Here is a 25091-nt window from a genome sequence, read left to right as displayed (position 1 = left end):
ATTCATGTCTTTAGCCAAGATTTAAGGAACATCTTCTATGGGTCATACACCAAGTGAGGCATGTCTCCTTTGGGGTCATCTGTGCATGTGCTTCCATCCCTCCTAATTGTGTATACATCCAAAATATCTGAGCTCATGACCCTGGACCCACTTCAAGGGGTACAGTTCCATTGACCATCAGCAGGTACCTCACACTCAATGTGTCCATACCCTGCCTGAATTTCTGATTTCTGTAAATATCATCATCATTCTGATTCCATTAAATAAGCCAAAAGGCATGACTGTCTCTGTTTATTGCTGAGAACCCCCCAGTCCACAGGGGATAACAAAGGAAGGGCCCCAGAGAGAAGCAGCAGAGAGCAAGCAAGCCTGTAGAGAGAGGCATACAACCTCTCTGCATGTGGTTAATTAGTTTGGATGGAATCCTACTGAGCAAAACCTGCATCCACAACAATGGTGAAGGTCAGGAGATTTCATTAGATCAGATGCAGTTACCTTCATCTGAAAGATAACACTCTTTTCCTTTTCCCCATAACACCTCCAGGAAAGACTGCAAACCTCACAACCACTGCAAATAATAAGGACGATGATGATTCATAACAACATTCTGAGTGTGTGCCAGCCATGTAGCCTTGAACAAATTATTTTACCACTTTGTGACTTAGTTTCCCAGCATGGTAAGTGATAATAAGATGATACACATTACAAGATTATTGTAAACAGTAAAAAATGCATTCACAGGGAGAGTGGTAAGAACCACTCCTGGCATACAAGAAATGGGCAATGTCTGGTTCTAAGGGTATCCAGAGAATGTTCATGATATATGCATACTTCATCATGAAATCAATCCAGTGAGACAACTATTGTTATCACCACTTAATAAGATGATGGCACTAAAGTTTAGTGCAATGAGTGTTCACCTAGTGCATTTATAAAGAACTGAAATTATAAACAACAGAAGTAGCCTGAGTCAAGAATTGTCCACTGAGGAAGAATTTTCCTTCTTATTTCATTCTAAATGGAATTTTTATTTAATGGTAACATGTACCAGTGAATATTATAAGCATTTTTAGACAATAAAAGATGCATTTAGAAAAATCTTTACCAATCTTTTTTTTGAATTTTCCATCTCTTCCTGTTCTCATGAAAAAGGCTCTGTGCCATCCATGAGTGAATGTGTCTGAAATGTGTGTCACAGGTGCATATATGTGTGTGTCGAAAGAAAAAACAAAGAGCAGAGTTCTTGTTCTCAATAATTTCACAGATCAGTGGAGGATGTGAGCCTAATACAAGACAACACTAAGAATCAAGGTACCTTGTGTCAGAATTTCTTCAATTTGGCATGTGAAAGGTGAAGGGCATATCTAAGAAAATAAGAATGTGATGAGTGCCATCTAGTGTTCAATCACCTTAACTACAGGCACATTAACCGGATGTCTCCAAGAAATGAAAGAAACCATCAAAAGAAGTCCAACAAACAGAGTTGATAAAGGTCACATTTATCAAAAAACAATATGATACTGATCGCTGTGGTCAAAAATATGAGCTCCTCCTAGCAGATAGTATGTATTCTTTTAGCTGTAATTCTCATGCTAAATGAAAGCACTCAGACAGATACTGTGAAACTGCTACTGGTAAATGTCTCATGGAACCCTAACACCCAGAATAGAACATTACCAGGGATGTAATGGATGATGTTTAAAAAGATTCTGAACATTCCACTGAGTTTGGAAAATGGAAGGTTCACATTATAACATTAATATTTTCTTTACTATCTGATAAATATCTTCTAGTAAAAACTTTATCATATTTAAAGGCCAAATCTTCTCAAAAGACTGTTTGTTTAGACAGTCAAAGCAGGATAACATGTTTTCTTTCATTTGTACAATTATAAAGAGGTGTAAATTTTTTTTGCAAAAAAAAAAAAAAGACAAAAAAAAAAAAAAACTCCAATTAAGAATGAGAAAGGCCTTCCAACACAAACCTTTCTTCCAAAAAGATAGCTTTGGCAAATCCATAGGAAGCTATTTGAAAGCAAGGTAAAAGTATAACATCTCAGCCACATTTCCCACAGTTTAAGAAGAACTTGTATTTGTGTGCTTGATATAAATTGATATTATGCATATACACATCTTCCTCCTCCTTGTATGCATTTTTCTCACATTGAATTGAATGGAGGCCTTAGACCAACTCACATGGACCAAATAAAAACTATGCCTGCCTCTTTTATAAAAAGGACAAGAAAGTTGTTTTCGATCTTATCTAAAATATAGCTTTAAATTCAGTGCCTATGAGATTTCTGCTCTTTCGCCTCAGGGGACAATAAATTCAACACTCTGGGGATTCTTCATCTGGGAACTTTGTCTTCTTAATTTAAAAGAGCTTTAGGGTCTAAGTATCTATGATGGCCCAGTGTCATCTCAACCCTGATGTGCTATCAATCCCTCAGACTGGAATGCAGTGGTTCATCCTTCTATATTCTCTGTTTAAAGGGCATTGTCAAATAGTGTTAGACCCTAGATGTGATCCACATTTAAAGTGTCAGTATGATGGACTATATCCTGGAGATGGTCAGCACAAGGTGCCTTTTGGCTTAGATGCCAGAGAAGTTGATGAAGTTGACAAAACTTCTGTAAGAAAATGACAGACTAGAAATTACAGAGTCCAATTGAGTGATGGCATTAACAGAAGAATTTCCAAACTTTAGCCAGAATGTAACAAAGACTGTATTCTTTTAGTTTACCCAAAGTGATAGGTTTTCTTGCTTGTTTCTGCTTTTGTTTTTCAAAAGAAAACGATGGCACCATGTAAAGAACTTAGATGATAAACATGAAAGGTACCTCCAGTCTCCAAATACAGGACTCTTAGCAGATTGTTTCTTGTTATGCTGCACAATGCAATGGTGCAATTATAAGATTGTATTACTATATAGCAATGCGTATGAGTTTCCTATTGTGGCCATAACACATCAGCACAACATGCTGACTTATGACAATATAAATATAAATGGGCCTTCCTGAATTAAAATTAAGGGAGGATACTCCCTCCTCCCTTTTCCAGCTTCTAGTGGCCACCTGTATTCTTCGACTTGTGGCCACCCTCATCTTATAAGCTCAGAAACCGCTCCGTGATGACATCATCTTTTGCCTATCTGAGCATCCCACATTCCTCTTACTTATAAGTAAAATCATTTTATCACATCAGGCAACCCAGATAACTCAGGAGTATCTTCTCATTTCAAGGTTCATGCTACTGACACAGTAGGTAGAGTGGAAAATTGGGGAGTCCAACCCAATTAAATTCTAGTTTCTGATCTTAGGCAACTCATTACCATCTTGGATTCAGTCTGCACAAGTGTGGGGAACAAATCAGATAAGATGTAAAAAAGTCAACTCTAGGTCAGACTTGGGCCCTACAACATTCCACAATGCATGTTTATAAATGGAAAACGCAAGGATGGGCCCCAGCTTTCCAGCCTGAAGGATGGATAGCTCGGTGTTTAGAAGACACCAGGCTGTCAAAAATATTGAACTTTGAGGCTATTTTAAATTAAGAAATCCTAAGTCCCCAAATGAAGCATCCTCAAAATATTAAATATAATTTTTTTAAAACAAGCAAAAGTGATATATCACCGAGAGAAGTAGAAAACAGTTTCTCCATAAAGCAAGGATATGCTTCCTTTTCTTCTTTTCTCCATCTCTCTTTCCTTCCTCCCTTCTTTCTCCCCCTCCCTACCTGGTGACAGAAGCACAAGATTAGTAAATGGGACCAGCATAAAGTGGGATGGTAGTGGAGCAGGTTCCCACAGGAGGGCCACAGGTAGCACAGCACTGTAGAGAGTTTGGCAGATTGGCTGCATATAGGAGAATAGAGCAGGTTCAGGAGCACTGAAAATGTTTATAACAAATAAGGAAAGAGGAAATGCTGAATGGATGCTGTGCTACTGGGTTGAAATTGAGCTTGCGGTTTTCCACAAAGAAGCAAATAAAGACATGACTCTCTTACTTAATCCAAGTGAGAACCCACTAGCAATCCCCGATTGCCATGTGTATACAGAGCAGCTAGGAGTTCTTGGAGAAATGGCTGATTCTGGCACCAGGGCTAGAAGGCTCAGAGTGATCCTAGAGCATCTTGTTCCATCAGAAAGTAAGAAAATTTTCAAAGAAGAAATAGGGAATGTATTATAAGGCATAGAAGCCAAAGTTAAGGAGTTCCCATTCCTAAACCTGCTGGGATATGATCATTGAAATAAATAATTATCATAATGAACCGTACGTAGATCATTGAATAAAATAAAAAGCTGTGAGTTGCTACTGATATAAATAAGTAATTCAGTAAAGAGTCAGTTCATCCTCCAAATAATGCCAACTGAATGAAACATGTGGAATGAATGATAGAATTACAAAAATCACCATGTGGCAAATGGCATAATAATAATTAATTTGGGCAAGGAATATCAATGGATGTGAAAACTGTTGGGTGAAAAAAAGTAGAATTTAGAGAATCTTAAATGTTTCTTCAAAAAATAATAAAGAAGAAAGGAAATTAAACTTCAAGTGAAGCCTGCAGACATTGCCTCACCTGGGTGATCATGGGTCTCCTCACCAGCACCATAGGCCAAGCCATGGGGAACAAGGAGACACACCTCACTCCTACAATATTCCTGGCAAAAATTCACAGCCTGACCCAAGGAAATAAGGCAAACCTAAATTGAAGTTCACTGTGCAAAAATCATGGCTCTGCAGTATTGAAAAATACTGAGGTAACAAAAGTCAAGTAATCAGAAGTTTTGCAGACTCACAGTGACTCAGGAGGATACAACCAGGCACAGATCATGATCCTGGATCTCAGCTTTGCTCCTAAAGGCATGACACAAATGACATTTGAATAGGTGAACTGAGTAGAAAAACTTTGTTCTTTTTGTACCCCAAAAGTAAGGAAAAAAATTTAAAAACAGATCAAACTCTACTCTGAACCTGGTTTTCATCCAAAGTCCATCTCTAAATGCTATGTGCAATGGGGACCACTGAGTCACACACCCAAGGAACATCTACAGCCCTCTTGACAATGCTGTAAAGAGAACCCACTCACCAAGCAACCTGGATGGGAAGAAACTGCCCATCTCTCACAGGCAATCTGACCATCTATCGTATTACTCAAACTTCAAAATTAATTAACATATACTTCTTAAATTTGCTATATTTACATGATGCAAACAATAAAAAAATAAATAAAAAACCTTGTCTTTGGAGATTTCTGAAAAGGACTCTATATGCATAGCCACACTCTCCAGCTCTCCGTGGTCCCCAGTCCCACACAGATTGAACCTCATTCCTTGCCAGCATTCTCCTTAGCTCCAAGCACTAGAGTAGAAAGTACTAATGTCTTTATAACATTGAGGCACACTCCAATATCAAATCTCAACTTTCATAGCTTGTGGGTATATTTAGAGACCATGATATGAAATTTGTTGTATTTTAATGCTGCAGTCCAGCTGGGCAATATAACTAGGAGGTAACAAGCAACTTGCAGGTTGAAGCGGACACTGCTTTATTGCAGGGAAACTCAGCGGGAATTGAGCAGGAACTCAAGGTAGCAGGCACCCAAGGTAGCAGGAGCCGCTTTATTACAAAACAGCAGAGGTATATATACCTTACTGATTACACACAGCTTGACTCAATTAACATCATCTAGGTACAGCAGTTAGCCAATAAGGAATCTCCACCAACTTAATGGCTCCAGTGGCGTTGCCTCACAAACCACTCCTCCTGGCAAACTGCCAGGCGCCATCTTGACTTGATTTGTGGTCCCCAACACTTTAAAAATGAAATCTGTGTTCTAACTGCATAGAGAGAGAGAGAGTCAGGAGAGTTACTTGGCAGGTCCTCCCCACTCCAGGGAAGTCATCAGACAAAATGCAGATGAACAAAGGAAAAACAGGAAGGGTTCTGGACCAGCCACACCAACTGTGGATTGATGGCAGACATGAACAGGCAAAATCAGTGATCATCAAGTGTGAAGAGATGAAATTGGTTGAGATAGAAATTTTATAAGTTATACCAAACAAAAGAAAATTCTTGAAAGGCACTTAATCTTTTTCCAATTTGAGATATGTTTCTCAAGCAGATCCAAATATACTATAATATCACAATTTGTTATATCTCATATATATTTTATGTAGTCCAAATCCTTTGCCTGTTGTTGCACTGAAGACAAGTACCTTCTTCTTTTTCTTAACATCTGTGTGTGGAAAGGGAGAAAAAGAGAAATATACAGGATCTCATAAATCAATATTTATTTAGGACTTATTATGTACAAAGCACGTACTAAATGTAGAAGGTGGAAATTTCTAAAAGAAACTGAGAAACACGTATTATACCTCCAAAGAAATTGAGCAACTCATTCTATTCCTGCTAGTTGGATTTGTTATTGGGGTGACACATCAAGAGTGTGCATCCTGGTCAAAGAAAAATCCACCTGCAGAAGCAAGTTGCATGAATTCTTTTAAGAAGTAGAAATGGTCGTGGGAATTAAACCGATCTGTATTTTAATTGTGGGGATTGTTTCATACTTTATGCATTTGTCAGACTCATAGAATAGATTTTACTGTGTGGAATTAAATAAATATTTATTTTTAAGAAACAGAGCACAAAGAGGAGGAGAATTAAAAATTTTTTTCAAAAGGAACATGGATGAATAAAGTATAAATAGTGATAATGTTGGAGAAGAAAATGAATACTAAACAGAAATAGAAATTTGTAAGAAATATAGGATAAAATGAATTCTTTAGAAGTTATGTTCTAATGGAAAACCTGATGCGACATTAGAAATACAGAGAGATTAAAATACAGCAAGGTTTGACCACAGAATAGATCACTGCACATGCATGACAGATCCAAATAGTGGTGAAATATTGATATGTTCTCATCTTTGTGTACTACCTTGCAATGTATAGTCTGAAATCATTGTTATGATTATTTGACACAAGCAAATAATTATTAGATTATTTGACACAAGCAAAACATGTATGTAGAAGTTAGGGAAGATATTTCTGTTTTAGAGGCAAGAAAAATTAAGTTAACAAAGAACTTGCCAAGTGTGGTGGCACACCCCTGGAATCCCAGTGGCTAGGGAGGCTGAGGCAGAAGCATTGTGAGTTCAAAGCCAGCCTCAGCAAAAATGAGGCACTAAGCAACTCAGTGAGACCTTGTCTCTAAATAAAAATAGGGCTGGAGATGTGGTCCAGTGGCCAAGTGCCCCTGAGTTCAATCCCCGGTACCACCCCTACCTCAAAAATACACAAAAAAACAAACAAGAAACAAAGAACTCTTAAGTGTCGACAATATCAAAACAAATAGCACCATTAAATATTTGGCCAAAGACCATAACAGACACCTCACTAAAGAAGATGTACAGATGGAAACTAAGCATATAAAAAGATACTCCACATCATATGTCATCATGAAAATGCAAATTAAAACAACAGTGTGATCCCACCACTTGACCATCAGAACAGCTAGAATCAGAAGACAACACTGAATGCTGGAGAGAGAGAATGGGGAGAAACCGGCACTCTCCTTCATTTGTGGTGGGAACGCAAAATGCTAAAGACACTTTGGAGGACAATCTGGTTGTTTCTTACAACACTATCATACTTCTACTACATGCCTCAGTAATTGAGTCCTGGGTATTTATCCAAATGAGTTAAAATTTTATGTCTACACAAAACCCTGCGCACAGATGTACAGATGGAAACTAAGAATAAAGCAGCTTTATTCATCATTGTCAAAACTTGTGAAGCAAACAAGGTGTTTTGTTCTTCAGTCGGTGAGTGGATAATCTGTGGTTCATCCAGAATATGGAATACCGTTCAGCACTTAAAAGAAATGAGCTATCAGACCATGAAAAGGAAAGTGACATGCATGTTATTAAGTGAAAGAAACCAATCTGAAAAGGCTACATACTGCCTGCTTCCCAACTCTGACACCCTGGAAAAGGTGAAAGTATGGAGACATTAAAAAGATCAGGGCTAGCAAGAGGTTTGGTGGGAGAGAGGAATGAAAAATCAAAACACAAAGAGTTTTAGGACAGTGAAACTCTCCGTATAATGCTATAATATAAAACAGATGTCATTATACACATGTCCAAAGCCACAGAATGTGAATTTACCTTAGGTTACTAAGGTAAATTACAGGCTCTGGCTGATGGTGATGTGTCAATGTGGGTTCATCAATTGTATCAAATGTATCATTTTGTGGGGAAGATTGATAGTGGGAGAAGCTGGGTGAGGGTTAGTGAGGGATAGTTAAATGGGAACCTTTTTGTACTTTCCGCTCAATTTTGCTATAATCCTAAAAATGCTTTAAAAAATAAATTTAAAAAATAATGAAACTCCAGCCTAGGTTACCCAAGTTCATCATATCACTACAGTCAATATCCTCACCCTGATTCCCAGCCCCCCTCCACTGCACATGAAGAGACTAGGAAAGGGGTCAGTTAGAAAATCCCAAATGTGAGTGGGAGGCATTGGTTTTGTTTTGAAATGATGAAAAGATTGTGACAGATGGTCAAAAGCATACAGGGGCACAAATGTGTATGATAGTTTTTGAAATCAGTTATTTGACACCATCACAGGACTTTAGGTTTATATCTATGGACCCAGTAATTTCTGGGAATTGATCCACAGAGATGGTGGTGGACCCTGTTCATAATTTTTGCATCATCTTATTGGGAAAAATCAGAAAATAGGAAACAACCTAAGTATCCCCCACAACAGGAAAGTGAGTAACTGTAGAACCGAGTCCTTTATAGTAGAAAATGTTGCCAGGAAAATGGAAACTGCTTAAGAGAAATATTGTTGATTGGGTAACTTCTGTCAAAAATGATATATACACAGAGATTTCAAATCTGGTTTAAATCTCTGGGCATGGCAGGACTGACAGTACAACAAGTTTTTAATAGGCCACAGCTATTCAGGGAGGAGAATGAGGAAGAGAACAGACGTCAGGAGAAGTTGTCGTTGTACCAGGAGAAGGTGGGCATGAAATCTGGTGAATAAAAAAGCAAAGCAGAAGCCAGGGGATGGAAACAGGGAACAGCCCAGAAAACAGAGCAAGGTTCCAGCTCCTAAGATTTTGCACTCCTGTGTGAGAGCCCCTGAGCAGGATTCTCCTCCATTGTAGAGGTGCTGTGCAGGGCAGACCAGGCCTTGGGGACTGTCTCAGTTTAGTGGCTACTCCTGAGACATCTTCCTTGATTTTCTGTGCAAGGATTTGCATATGGTTTGAATGTGTCTCTCTAAGGTTCATGTGTGGGAGTCCTAGTCCCCAGTGTGGTAGTATTGAGAGGTAGTGGAACCTTTAAGAGGTGAGGTCTATCAGATATGATTGGTCACAAGCACCTTCACAATGAAATTGATAATGGATGAAAAGACTGGGTTGGGTCTCAGAGATTGGTTCCTGAGAAAATAGATTGTTATAAGAGTGAACCCAGCTTCTCCCTACCCTCTCCTATCACAATTCCATCTGCCAATATTATGATATAGTCAATAGGTCTTTCATGAGACTCAACAAGGTGATTCTACCCAATCTTGGACTTTCATTAATTTAAGCTTTATAAACCTCTTTCCTCTTATGATACTCAGCCTCAGGTATTTTGTTACAACAATGGAAAACTTATTATGATGCCCTGTGAATTGAAGGAATAACATCTGCCTGCGTGCCATGCACCATGCTAAGACTTCCATCAACCCCATTTGTGGCTCTCTTAATGATTCCCAGTTTACAATCAAGGGCACTATATCTGGCAAGGTTGTTCCATAGAGAGACCATGCATAATTGATAGTGTGGATTAGAACTCCAGTCTCAATGTTCTGAGTTCTGGGCCAGTACTGGGAGCCCCCAACCTCAATGCCAACACAGAGAGCATTGATGGGTATTATCCCTCAGAATGTGTCCAGACTGGGCTCTTGGAAGGGGTCTGCATTGCCCTAGCGGGATATACAAGGAAAACATGGAAACCTCAGTTCTAATTTATAAGTAGAATTTATAAGCATATAATTCTTAACATGCAGACATGGTTGACCACTGGCATCCTCTTCAGCTTCCAGTTCCAACAGGGAGCAGCCTTCTGTAGCCTGGTCAAGTCGATTTTTTTTCAACTGATTTATCTAGTTTTTACTAAAATAATGCTAATGAAGGATTAGCAAGGTTTTTGCAGACTATATGATATACACAAGCAAAGCTAACGTGGAAACAGCAGGACTGACTTTTCTTATTCCTGCCGCTCTTTACTTTCATCTCAGATGTAAAACCCAACCAGAACTAATAATTAAAAAGAAAAAGAGAGAAGCAGGTGTGGAAAAGAACATTGAACTGTCTCATTTATATATACTAATGTTGGGAATAAGCCTCTCACTTATATTAGAAATATTTCTGAGGCTTCTCTTTGAGATAGCATTGTTGGTCATGTAACCACAAAAATTAACAAAACATTTAAGAACAAAGCATCCACCCAGAAGAAACAGACCTTCTTTGTAGGTTGGTTTTGTTTTGTCTTTTCTGTAAAGTTAAAATTCATAAATATTCAAGCCAAGCATTCCACAAAATTTCAGTCTTCTTAATGATAAATATTAAAAGGATTTCCTGGGGTTTTTTATTTTTTTAACAACAGATAAAATGTCACTTAAAGGGAACACTCGTTCTTCCTAACACACAAGTATAACTATAAATAAGTAAATATAACTCTATTGAAGGTGGATGCATTATTTCATTAATAAGTGTGCTTCACCCCCCCCCCGCAAAAAAAAAAAAAAAACAAAACCTTGACCCATATTCCCACAAGTTGTGCTCTGCACTGAGTGTCTATGAAAGCAGGAAATAAGAGCAATCCACACATAAGACAACACCATACAACCAGGAAGCCTCCTGATTAGCCCAGTGGCTACAAAGATGGACACGAACAAGTCTGAGCTTTTTCAACAATAACTGAGTCTCCTTATAATCCAAAATAAATTATTTTAATTTTCCTTTTCAAGGAAATGGAGAAATAACTCAGGATGGTGCAACAACTCTCAAAGATGGCATTTCTTTATGGCTCAGGGAAACTGACTCATGCTGGTTTAACATTCACAACTAAGTTACTAGCTTTCTGGTCTAATATTTGGTCTTTTTATGTTATGGTTTGGATCTGGTCTGTAACACAGCTTTTGGGGAAATGATTGGATCATGAGGGTCTGAAACTGTCAAAGAATTATTAGTTCATTGATAGCTGAATGGACGGCCTAGAGGAGGTGGAAACTGTAAGCAGGTGGGGCACAGTTGGAGGAAATGGCTTACTGGAGATGTGCCCTTTGAGACTGGATCTTGTCCCAGGTGTACCTGTCTCCACCCTCTCCTCTTTGTCTCTCATGCACACTTTCCTGATCACTATGTGCCTAGAAGTTTTCCTCTACTACACCCTTTATTTTTTTGATGTTCTGCTTCCTCTCAGAATCAAAGCAATGGAGCTGGCCAACCACAGACTAAAAACATGAGCCAAAACCAATCTGTCTTCTTTTAATTTGCTCATGTCAGTTATATTGGTCTCAGCAAGGGAAAGCTACCACTTTGTGCATGCTTCAGAGGCAGTGATAACTTCTAACACTCATGTGCAAGTATAGCATTTAATGAGCTGCAGGTCTGAAAACTTATATCCACAGGAGACTTCACACCTATTCTGATCCAAGTGTTCAGAGAAAAGGGGACTTGGGAAATTCTTGGGTCTTCTACTTTGGCACAGGGAAGACTGCTATCTGTCAACAACCCATGAAGATAAAGGTGTATTTTGTAGAATAGGTATGATTTAATTCCATTGTCCCTCCAAAGTTAACGGCAACAATTTCACATGCCACTCCATTATAGGTAAGAACCATTAACATTTTTGACCATTTTGACCATCCAGGCATAAGTCTTTATTCATCTTTGGAACAACAATTTAAACTGTTTTGATTTTTTTTTCCATTTTAAAAATAAAAAAACCAAACACTCACAAGACCTGAGTGATTCATCCAAGGCCCTAGAGCTAGGAGGTAGAAAGATCTGGATTTAGGAGTGTCTAGGGCAAAGCTTATGCTTTTGGGACAATAACTACTCTCAGAAGCTGGATGTGTCTTTGGAAATGCCCTGCACATCATTCCTCAGTAACTATTTGTTAAGCAACCACAAGTGCTAAGAACTGCATTGGGTACCACAAGTGTGAGAGTGAGCACAGCCAGAGCTCAACTTCCATGGGAGAGTCAGAGATGGCAAGAGAACATACCAGGCCTATAGCAGGAGAAGGAGGGGATAGGATCCAGCTAAGGCTGGGGAGTCCAGCCTTTCAGCATTTTGTGGAGGTAGCATTTGTGTCAAGACTTGAGGAACAAAAGTAGGACATAGCATCAATGACCCAAATGACATAATGGCTCTGCAAGCTTTGGTATATCATGTGTGTGTATTAGGCTGCTTTTTATTTGTCTCTGTGTGCCACAACTTGCTCTATCTAAAAAAGCATAATGGAAGCAGTGGGAATGAGTGTTCAACTTTGAGGATCCTTAGAGTAGAGAGCATCACCCACAAAAGCTAGGAATGTTCAGAAAATTTAACTCATTAGTAGAAAGCCTAGGTTCAAGTGCAGCTCCACCACTTAGAACAGTGTGACTTGGGGTTAAGAAAAATTAGCCTGTTTGAGCCTCAATTTCTGCAACCTTAAAAAGAGGAAAAATAAGCAGCTACAAGTTTGAGGGAATAAAATATATCTAAGTATAAAAGTGTATTATAATATTATATATACTTTTATGTTTTATAGTCTTCTATAACTAGAGTATTCTACACAAAAGGTGTGATGGCTGCTTTCTACTTGGGACTACAATAGGTTTCCCCCATTTATGAGGGATGTTTCTAGGTCCCCAGTGGATGCCCACCTCCAGGGATTATATGGAATCTTATATGCACTGTTTTTTTTTCCAATATATACCTACATGCTTATGACACAGGTCAACTTAGAAATCTTACAATAAAAGATTAACAGCAATGATAAAAAATAGAACAGTTATAACTACATACTACAATATGTTATGTGTTCTATTTTTCTCCCTGTCAAAATATTCTATTTTTCTATATTCTCTTTGGGTCACAGCTGATTATGTGTAACTGTAACCTGGGAAAGCAAATTCACAGACAAGGGTGCCTGTTGTACACTCCTTGATCACATAAAGGGCTGCCTTGTCTCCTCATTCACAAACCTAGTGATGTGCCTGTAATCCTCTAAATCCATATAAAACACAAATGATGTTCAGCTTTTAACATCCTGAAAATTGAACTGTTTTAATTCTCATAATTATTTAAAATTTCTGATACTGGTTTAGCATCTCAGTGTTAATTACTAATCAAAAACCTTATTAGTAAAATCAATACCCATAAATTAAATGCATTTCTATACATCAGTGATGAATCCTCTGAAAGAGAAATTAGGAAAACTACCCCATTCACAATATCCTCAATAAATAAATAAATAAATAAGATACATGGGAATTAACAAAGAGGTGAAAGACCTCTACAATGAAAACTACAGAACATTAAAGAAAGAAATTGAAGAAGACCCTAGAAGATGGAAAGGTCTCCCAAGCTCTTGAATAGGCAAAATTAATATTATCAAAATGGCCATACTACCCAAAGCACTATAAAGATTCAATGCAATTTCAATTAAAATCCCATCATCATTCCTTGTATAAATAGAAAAGGTAATCATGAAATTCATTTGGAAAAATAAGAGACTCAGAATAGACAAAGCAATCCTTAGCAAGAAGAATGAAGCAGGAGGCATCACAATACCAGAACTTATACTATACTACAAAGCTATAGGAACAAAAATAACATGATATTGGCACCAAAATAGACATGTAGACCAATGGTACAGAATAGGGGACACAGAGACAAACCCACATAAATACAGTTATCTCATACTAGAACAAAGGTATCAAAAACATACACTGAAGAAAAGATAGCCTCTTCAACAAATGGTGCTGGGAAAATTAAAAAGTCATATGCAACAAAATGAAACTAAAACCCTATCACCCACCATGCACAAAACTCAACTCAAAATTCACCAATGACCTAGGAATTAGTACAGAGACCCTGTGCATAATAGAGAAAAAAAAGTAGGCCCAAAAGTTTATCATGTTGAATTAGGCACCGACTTCCTTAACGAGACTCCTAAAACACAAGAAATAAAACCAAGAATTAATAAATGGGATGGATTCAAACTACAAAGCTTCTTCTTTGCAAAAGAAACAATCAATAAGGTGAAGAAAGATCCTCCATTTGGGAATAAATTTCTGCCACACACACACACATCAAGTAGAGCACTAATCTCCAGGACATATAAAAAAACTCAAAAAACTTAACACCAACAAAACAAACAACCCAATCAATAAATAGGCCAAGGAACTGAACAGACACTTCTCTGAAGAAAATATACATTGGATCAACAGATATATTTTAAAAATGTTCAATATCTCTAATAATTACAGAAATGCAAATCAAAACTACTCTAAGCTTTCATCTCACTCCATTCAGAATAACAGTTATCAAGAATACAAACAACAATAAGTGTTGGCAAGGATGTGGGGGAAATGGCACATTTATATATTGCTGGTGGGACTTCAAATTGGTGCAACTACTCTGGAAAACGGTATGGAGATTCCTTAGAAAACTTGGAATGGAACCACAATTTGATCCAGCTATCTCAATCCTTGGTCTATACCTAAAGGACTTAAAATCAGCATACTATAGTAACACAGCCACATCAATGTTTATGGTAGCTCAATTCATGATAGCTCAACTGTGGAAGCAACCTAGATGCCATTCAATATATGAATGGATAAAGAAACTGTGATATATATGTATATATATATATACACATACACACACACACACACACAATGGACTATTGCTCAGCATTAAAAGAGAATAAAATTATGGCATTTGCAGGTAAACAAAGACTGAATGTTCTCCCTGATAAGTGGATGCTGATCCATAACAGAGGTTGGGGGGAAACATGGAAAAAATGGAAGAACTTTTGGTAAAAGGGAGGGTGGGGAGGGATTGGGGACATGAGGGCCGGAAAGATGATGGAATAACATGGACACCATTACCCTAGTTATATATGACTGTAATATAGTGTGACACTATATGATTTACAACCAGAGAAATGAAAAATTGTGCTGCAATTGTATACAATGAATCAAAATGCATTATTATGTTGTATATACCTAATTATAATAAATAAATAAATGTTTTTTTAAAAAAACAAACCTTATCAGGTACTACTATACTACTATTATTCCTGAATCTGATAAAGTAGAGCAACTGGTACAAAATTTTGTTTAGATTAATTTTTATTGTAGTTTGTAGTACTTTTTTTTTTTAATCTGCAGCACTTTATAGAGTTGATAGAAATGTCAAATGCAAACTCAAATTTGGCTCACATACAGACCCAACCTCAAGGACCGTACACAAGGCTTATTTTTGTTTGGACTGCACAACACACCAACTTCCTCCTGGAGGAAATCTCACTATCTGACTCTTGTTGGTCAAGAGTCTGTCTTCTTTATGCTATAAAGAAACTACATCCAATGGTTGGTCCCAACCCCAGCACAGAGGGAGGGATGCTTGCAGGTGGGGAACTGGCCAGGACGCTGCAGTGTTTGCATACTAGATTCTCCTGCATTGATCCGTCCGCCCAGTTTAAGGCCACAGCTCCTAGACAGAAATCCACAGTATGAAAGCAGGAACTTGTAGGTGATGAATTATAATCAGCCAACCATTCACTATTGAAGATAGTGAATAAATATTTAATGACCCTTGATTAAAGATACAAAAGTTCTCACACACAGGAATACTACATCCCTACAATAACAGTCACCTGTCAGATGACTACATTCAGTTTCAGGCTTCCACTGTGCTTGACACCAATAAAAATGCACCATGTTCTCCATCCCCTCCCTCTGCTCAGGTCTTTTCATTGCATGCAGACTGGCCACAAAAGCTTCCGCATATCTTAGTACCTCCTCCAATGTGGTGTCTGAGATTCCATATCCCATCAGGTGCAATTGCTCTAAGTTCTGATCCAGGGTCTGGAAGAGCTCCCCGAGGCAGGCCTTGCCTGCGTCCTTTGGGATGGCAAAGGTCAGCTCACTCTCACTGCTGTCTTTGAGAAATGCTTGTGGTACATAGAGCTGTATCATGGATGTAACACAAGCTATGTCCTTGGGATCATGGACCTGAGGAACAGAGGGCTATCAAAAAGAAAACAGAATGAGAAATCAGTAAGAAACGTCAATCCAAACACATACCAGTCAATTACCCGTAAACTCATAAGCAAATTATACACATTCCACTTCAAAACTTGAATGGGATACTGTATTTAAGTGGTAGGCATTCAATAATACAGAATATTTTTCTTTGTTTCTTCTTTGTTAAAAATATAAATCAATAGGCTGGGGCTGTAGCTCAGTGATAGAGTGCTTGCCTAGTATGTGCAAGGTCCAAGGTTAAATCAATCCCCATTACCACAAGTAGTAGCAGTAGTAGTTGTAGTAGTAATAATAATAATATAAATCCTCAGTGATAAACCTGGCAAGGTCAGACCCACATGCCCAACTTGCTTACATGCACTGCAACCTATTTATAGGGGTCTGTGTTCATGAGACACCCTCCATCCCATGGAACAATCACAAAGGAGACTCAAGTTCTAGCAATTGGATTGCAATAAACAAGGTTGAGTCTTCTTAAAAGGGAGACAAGGATTCCCAACTTAATAGCAGCACAATTCACTATAGCAAGATTATGGAATCAGCCTAGATGTCCTTCAATAGATGAATGGATAAAAAAAAAATGTGGCATTTATACACAATGGAGTATTACTCTGCATTAAAAAATGACAAAATCATAGAATTTGGAGGGAAATGGATGGCATTAGAGCAGATTATGCTAAGTGAAGCTAGTCAATCTTTAAAAAACAAATACCAAACGACCCCTTTGATATAAGGGGAGTAAACAAGGACAGGGTAGGGACGAAGAGCTTGAGAAGAAGGTTTACATTAAACAGGGATGAGAGGTGGGAGGGAAAGGGAGTGAGAAGGGAAATCGCATGGAAATGGAAGGCGATCCTCAGGGTTATACAAAATGATATATAAGAGGAAAGGAGGGGTAAGACAAGATAATATAAATGGAAGAAATGATTTACAGTAGAAGGGGTAGAGAGAGAAAAGGGGAGGGGAGAGGAGGGGAGGGGGATAGTAGAGAATAGGACTGACAGCAGAATACATCAGACACTAGAAAGGCAATATGTCAATCAATGGAAGGGTAACTGATGTGATACAGCAATCTGTATACGGGGTAAAGTTGGGAGTTCATAACCCGCTTGAATCAAACTGTGAAATATGATGTATTAAGAACTATGTAATGTTTTGAACGGCCAACAATAAAAAAAAAGAAAAAAAAAGAAGTGAAATGAAAAAAAAAAAGAAAACAAGCCATCTCAAGGATGGCAAGGTACTCTAAGCTAGAGAGGATAGCAAATGGGAACCACAGAACAGAGGTCAAGGACAGACTTCCTGCAGGTCACCAAGGATCAGACAAGGTCATTGAGAACTGACAGTGACTTCCCACACCTCCTGGATCAACTCCACGACCACCACGGCCTGCCCCGTTGATATTAGGCAATGATGCTTCTGAGTCCCACCACATTTGCTATAGCTCCTTACTACTCTGCTTCTGACTTGAGGCCAAGTTTAGACTCCTAGAGTATCCCTGTCAGAAAAATGTTTCTAGAATACTCGGCAGCAGCTCCTAGTACCCGTCAGGTAGTTCTGAGCCCTTGTGCATTCCCTTCTAGCAGATAAAATGCACCTTTGGGTTCACAGACCCTAGCTCCTGCTGCTCAGCCCTGGAGGGACATATTTTGGCAACTGACTATTGTGCACAAAAGGCCTCCACTTGGGTATTATTGTCGAGTGGCTGTCACAATTTGTTCCTTATGCCACAGACAGGAAGGGAACTTCTCCAATGACACCAAAAGAGCAGTACTCCTTACTTGCTTTGTGAGCGTCAGGCTGAGTCCCTGGCCGTAGGACTCTATCAGGCAGAAAGGAGGACCGCAGCACTTGAGCCGCCCCTGCTGCAGGACGGCCACATGGTCACTGAGCATCTCAGCTTCATCCAGGTGGTGGGTTGTGAAGATGATCGTGCGACCTAGGTCCAAGCACAGGCACATCAGAATCAACGTGACAAAGGCTCTGAGGAAGACCATCTCTTCTTCCTCAGAGAATGGTAGGTCCTTGACACAATTGAAAGGCAGCCACCAATTTTAAGCAGAAAAAAATTGAAATGCATAGTGTGGAAAAGACCTAGTCAAGGGCCCTTTGTAAATTAAAAACTCTTTAACTATGTATTCTACAGTTTCCCCAAAGGTCATGACTGCTGTTTTTATAAATCCTCCAACCCCTTCTGGATGCAGTTGGGGGAGCCAGCCACTCTGCCTGGTCCTAATGGTGAAACTGAGGTACAAAACGCAAAGTCCCTTTGCCTAAACATCATTCCTTAAGACTTACAGGCAGATAGCCACATGAATGTAAAGAAGACACAGAAATGTTTAAAAAGCTGGATGAGCATCTTTCTCTTCTCTGATCTGATCTTCTGTGGGCTATAGCCGACGGAAGGGCTACTGTGTAAGAAAACCACAAGCTCTAGGTTAAATCATAGAATAATCTTTAAAAATGACTATGTCTAAATTGTCCTGGCATATATGGGTACCTTTAGGGATCAGGGATGACAGAACCATGTGGACTCATTCATCTGGGCCTTTTCAGAAGGTGAAACCATCCTGACAGCCCAGACAGGGAACACTGTTTCAATGCTTAGCTCACGTGTATCCTCCATGAGTTCTAGCATCTTGTAAAATTTTACTACCTTTCCTTGGGAGAAAAAGGCACCAGCTTTCCTCAGAAGAGCAGAGACCAGGGAAGCTAAAGGTAAAGTTTATTTCAGTAACATAAAGAGAAGCTGTTCTGACTTTTAGTTTCTACTTCCCTCATTGGCTTACATTGAGCCCCATCGAACTGTTCTATCAAGTAGAACAAATGTATTGATTGATTCTGATTGCAAAAGCAAACTTTCAAAGAGATAAGGCTGAAGATGTTTTTAACCCTATTTGATTTTATATTTTTCAATAGAGAGGAAGGATTAAAAGACTATGCCTCTAATTCATTTTATAAAATCCATCTTTAAAGAAAGCACGAAATATAGACCCAAGAACAGCAGGGAGGAGGGCCCATGGGGACTAGCTCTTGCTATAGATGTGTTCTAAAGACCAGGGACCATTTCATTGCCCCTAAGTCCTTTGATGCTAAGAAAATGTGCTCGACTCCTGGCCTGGGATCAGAGGCAGGTTAGTTTCTTTGATTATAGGTATCATGCAGTTCAGATATATCCCCATACAATGAGGTAGTCTAAAAATAGAAGTCCACTGGAATCTAAATTTCCAAATGAGAAAGAGAAAGTAGAATGGTGGTTGCTAGGGGCTGAAGAGATGGAAAGAGGAACAGGAAGATTTGGCTAAAGGTATAAAGTTTCAATTATGCAAGATGAATGAATTCTGGAGATCTATTGCACAGCATGATGACTATGGTTAATAATAATGCATTGTATACATGAAATTAGAACTTAAATGTTCTCAACACACACACACACACACACACACACACACACACACACTAAAGTTTATGAGGCAACAGACCTGTTAATTAGCTTGACATAATTACTTCATGATATATGCATTTATGAAAACATTATGCTGTATACAACAAAAACATACAATCTGCATTGTCATATATACCTTAGTAAAGCTGGGATTGTAAATAAATAACAGATAAATTTTCAATAAACTTAAAACAGTCACAGATGTTTGAGCCATGATGGTCCCTTACTGCTGTTAGGGCAAGTTGAGAAAAACCCTAAATCTCAAAGGACAATATTAATACTCTGTTTTTCCCCCAAGAGACTCTTTCATTGTTTCTCTCCCTAATTTAGATGACATACTCTACCTCTTTTTTTCCAAAATCTGTAATTCCCACATTTACTTTCTATCATCTATTTTAATAATAACAATGACAGCCTGTCATGGATCCAGTACCCACATAGTAGGTACTGAGTTATGCACTTTTACATATTGCACATTTACTTCTTGCAAAATCCTATGTGATGATATAATTGTCTCAATTTGCAAATTAGATAACTGAAGCTCAGAGGAATCTGACCATTTTTTCCAGGATCATATAGCATATAAAAACCAAGTATCAAATCCAGTACAAGGATTTAGTTGTGATATGCCAATCTGTTCTGGTATCCTTTGCTTCTTAATGGATCTTTATATGAGAAGCACAAAAGCAATGGCACCAGGGCTGATCAGGAGTTCACATTGTTCTCGACTAAGTAGGAAATACACACGTGAAATTCCCCATAGATTGAGCTCCCAGTGTACTGGTGTTCTGATGGAAGAATCTCTTCCTACTCAGCAGGTACCATTCATTTTTGTGCAGTGTTGGATCAATCTCACAGAGCTCTTATCAGTTACCTGAAGGTTTGGGGCTGTTTCTAGAAATGGTTATACATTTTGATTTTTGAAAATGTATTTTTCTATCAGTAACTGCCTAACTAATCAACCTAACTAACTAATCTTAGACCCTATTGGTTTTGCACTTCAATCAATACAAGGACAATTCCAAAGAAGTCTTCCAAAGACAAAAGAAAAAAAAAGTGAGAAAATAATATCTAATTTATAACAAAAGAATTTGAAGAAATCTGTCTTTTAGACTTACACTGTATCTGGTTTTCTGTCTAAAGTAACCTTTCTGTTCACTACTAAAATGTTCTGTCAGCTAGACCTTTAAGCATCCATCTCTGATTTTTAAAATAAACAAGAGTAGTGGGCTTTTGGTATTTCATTCACACAACAAGTTACAGTGCAGAGGCAGTGTAATCTTCTTGTCTATCTCTCATCCTTCTTATGTATCAGTCCACACTTACAGTGAAAGGGAAATTGTTATTACCAATCTAAATTAGAGTCATCTCAAAATGTAATCAGTTTCTCTAAGTGACATTCTGTGACTTGCACAAAAAGTTCACATTTCTTCATTTCTGCCCTTTACATTTATCCCCAAAGCCCATTAGGGCAAATGGAATAAGAAGCCTTTGCAAAGGATTGGGATCTTTGCATGCAATGTGGTCAGCCTCCTCTGGTCTCTGGGAGACCACCTGTTGCTGTCCCCCTCCCTGTCTTAGTGTCTGTGGGTTGAGCAGCAACCCAAAAGGGTCGGGTCTCAAAGTACAGAGTGCTCCCGGACTCTTTCCACCTTGACTAGATCCTACTGGCTTCACATCCCTAAATCTAACCCAGACTTCCAGCCAGCCAGCTTCAAGTCCACCCCCTACACCACTCTTCCATGGAAGCATCTTTAGCAAGCTCTCCTCAGTATGGAAGCCCATGGGTGTGAGACTACCCCCTGGGTCCCAGCATTCCATTCAGTCTCATGAACTTTGATGTGGCTTCACCCAGATTGAGGAGCCACGTGGAGCACACTTTTTCATGAATTGTCCAGCCCAAGCCCAAGCCCAAGCCCAAGCCTAGAATCGTGGGGGGGGGCACATTTGTTTGCTTGTTATCCCTGATCCCTTCTCTGTCCTCTCTTTCTAAATTTCCCCTAAAATTGTGGGACAGGAACAGGATAATTCCTTTATGCCCCATTTGAATTACCCTTCTCCCTTCTCATCTCACCCTATGGCAGGCCTTAAGTGATAGACTGGAGCCTCTATTCTAAGACAGAATTCAATATTCTGAGCCTCTTTGGTTCTGGATGGTTAAAAAAACAAGAAAAAAGGAAAAAAAAAAAGAAAGGTCCTTTCTTATCATTGCTTTTATTTTCCTTCAGTAACCAATCCCCCAGGATTCAGGCCAAGACTGAGAAAGACATTGTGCTCATAAAAACAAAAGCAAAAATTTAAAAAGACAGTGTGTAAGATCATGTATTAATCTTGCTTCTGAAGCTTCTAAACTTATTCACCAGCACCAAGATATGTTTCACTATTGCCCATGTTTCTTTCCAAACAAGAATGTTTCTATACAAAATACTGTAGCAATGCTTCCGAGATGTCAGGGCTACACAAAGAACCAGAAGTTGGACATTAGTAACTACCCATCCAAAGCTCTCCACTGAAAATAAGAAATAATGGAGATGAGAAACATGGACCCTCTAAGTCAGTAACATGAGTTTCCCCTTTCATGCAGTGAATTTTCTCCCTATTTGTGAGCCCTTCACATGCCCAACTCTCCATACCTCAGTTTCCTCATCTGAGGAAAGAAGGTGTGGGGCTGGAGTTGTGGCTCAGTGGTAGAGCACTTGCCTGGCATGTGTGAGGCACTGGGTTCGATTCTTGGCACCACATATAAACAAATAAATAAATGAAGGTCTATGAATAACTAATAACATTTTTTTTAAAAAAGAAAGAAAAGCAAGTGCTAAGGTTTGTATCTTAAATGTCCCCCAAAGGCTCATGTGTTAAAGTCTTGGTCCCCAGTCTGTGCCATTATTGGGAGGTGGTAAAATCTGTGGGAGATAGCACCTGGTGGAAGGAAGTTGGGTCCCTGGGAACATTCTCCTGAAGGGGATGCCAGGACCCTGGTCCCTTCATGTCTCCCTCATTGCTTTTTAGCCACATGGTAAAACATCTTGCTTCACTACATGCTCCCACCATGAGGAACTGTACTACAATAGGCCCAAAGAAATAGAGCCAACCAACCATGGACAGAAACCTCTGAAACCATAAGGCCAGATAAATCTTTGCCCCTTGTATAGATCATCTCAGGTATTTTCCACAGCCTCAGAAGACCCACACAGGACAGTTGATCCTAGATGATCTTTAATGTCTTCTTTAATCACCCATGCATCCACAGTGAAACACAATATGGATAAAGACAATTTCAACTGAAATCATGTATGATAACGCTCATTGCAAGTTGCATTGCTAATACTGAGAGGACAAATTACAAAGTAAGCATTCTGAGTACTACAGAGCTATGATCAAACATATCTTAAAATCACCTGAAGATTTTATTTGTTCCAGAAAGAATAAGACGTCCTTATTGTGGCTGGGCATGGTAGTGCACACCTGTAATCTCAGCAGCTCCAGAGGCTGAGGCAATAGGATTGCAAGTTCAAAGCCAGCCTCAGCAACTTAGCAAGGCCCTAAGCAACTCGGGCAAGACCCTGTCTCTAAATAAAATATTTTAAAAGGGCTGGGGATGTGGCTCAGTGATTCAGTACTCCTGGGTTCAATCCTCAGTACCTCCCCCCGCAAAAAGATATATTGTTATTGTGAAGTGACTTGATTCTCACATATAATAGCTATTCTTTCCCTGTGCCACAACATTGTGGGGAGACAAAGTGGAACAAGGCTCAGGTCCTACCTTCCCGATACTTGAGCAGAATGTCCCAGAGGCTGCGTCGGGAGCAAGGATCCACCCCACTTGTAGGCTCATCCAGAACCACTGTCCTCGATGTGCCCATGAAAGCAATGCCAATCGAGAGCTTCCTCTTCAGGCCTCCAGAGAGAGTTTGGGTTTGTTTGTGCTGATGCTGAATTAGCCCCACATCCTTGAGAGTTCTGAAACAAGAAGAAAGGCTTCACTCTTCTCTCCAACACTTGAAAGCTTTGCTCTGAATTCCACTCCACCTATGAGGACTATGGTGACTGAGATATTTATAAAACACAGGTACATCAAAAAGGCTTGGATGATACATGTGCATAGGAGTCTTTACAGAGTAGCATTGTCCTTCCACGTGGGCGGATGACAGCACACCCCTTTGTTATCTGTGATGCTGGTCAACAGTGTCTGCCAAGTAAGGTGACTATAAAATACTTTATCTCCTCCCTGGAGAAGCCTCTCCATTTCATTGAGACATCCTGCCAAGGGAAGACCAACATTCCCTCAATATGGTCGAATGGTTGAAGCATCAGTGTGGTCAGAAGAAGAAGAGCTCCAGAGCTCACTTGACAAGGCCTTTAACTCTCTGGACCACTAGGTACTCAAATTGTATCTCCCTGATTTCCTAAATAATTAGGAAGTCCAAGGACAAGCCACTTACAAAATATAAATCCTCAATTTCCATTAATATAGAAATAAGCCTCTTATTCTCTCAGGGATTTTTCATTCTTAAGAGTTCCAGAAAATTTCAGATACCTAGACCAAAGACTTCCCTGTGTGAAGCTTTACCCTCCATGTCTATGGCTCCACCATCTTTTCTCACAAATAACTGCCATCATTATACTTACCATCATTATACTCTGTTAAGTCCACAGGAAGAGACCTACTCCTACCTCATCACCTGTTTGAAGTCTCACTCCTTGTTCAAGACCCAGCTTAAATCATGCCTCCCTGAAACCTTCCCCTGGACATTCAAACCAAGTGGGTCTGATACCCTAAGCTTCAGAGTTTCTTATGACTTTCTGATAGCCAACAACTGAAGGGCCTCTCTGAACTCAGGAAGACTGTCAGACTACACAGGCGCTGTAGAATCACAGAGGTTCCACATAATCTTGAGATTCAGCAAGAGTCGGGTTTGGAAACCTTCCAGAATACTAAGCAAAGCACTGAGTGAGTCCCAAGAACTTGCTTGCCTGATGACTAAGTAAATTTTTCATGTCTGCTTTATTATTTATATATTTTCTATCCTAACATTGAAAGAGCTGTAGCCAGCTTCTTAGTGTCTAGTTTTCAGTCTATGCATTTATATTTAGTTCAAGTTCAGAGTGTACTTTCTGCTGGTTAAATCTCAACCTAAACTTTTGGAAGTAACATATGCACCTGCTTTCTGTGTTACCCACTGTTGACAACATCCAAGTTAGAAACAGGAAGATGAATGATTCAGTTTTAGCAGGAAACTGCTGGACCCTATAGTCTACCAACATGTTCCCATCTGGGTGATTCCAATACAGCAGTGGATGTGACTCTCCCAA

General features: G+C 39.2%; 1 protein-coding gene across 1 annotated transcript in view; it reads right to left on the bottom strand.

The window, feature by feature from the left end:
- Window positions 1-25091, bottom strand: part of LOC144369513 (ATP-binding cassette sub-family A member 13-like) — a 340834-nt gene that overhangs the window by 190066 nt on the left and 125677 nt on the right. Inside the window, exons 22-23 of the mRNA XM_078029787.1 lie at window positions 23542-23738; window positions 18115-18272 (exon numbers count right to left, since the gene is read on the bottom strand). Coding sequence (XP_077885913.1) covers window positions 18115-18272; window positions 23542-23738 — 355 coding nt within the window. The remainder of the gene's footprint in view (window positions 1-18114; window positions 18273-23541; window positions 23739-25091) is intronic.

This window comes from Ictidomys tridecemlineatus, chromosome 12 (genome assembly GCF_052094955.1).
Source record: "Ictidomys tridecemlineatus isolate mIctTri1 chromosome 12, mIctTri1.hap1, whole genome shotgun sequence".
Taxonomy (NCBI): domain Eukaryota; kingdom Metazoa; phylum Chordata; class Mammalia; order Rodentia; family Sciuridae; genus Ictidomys; species Ictidomys tridecemlineatus.
This window is presented reverse-complemented; position numbering and strand designations above follow the sequence as displayed.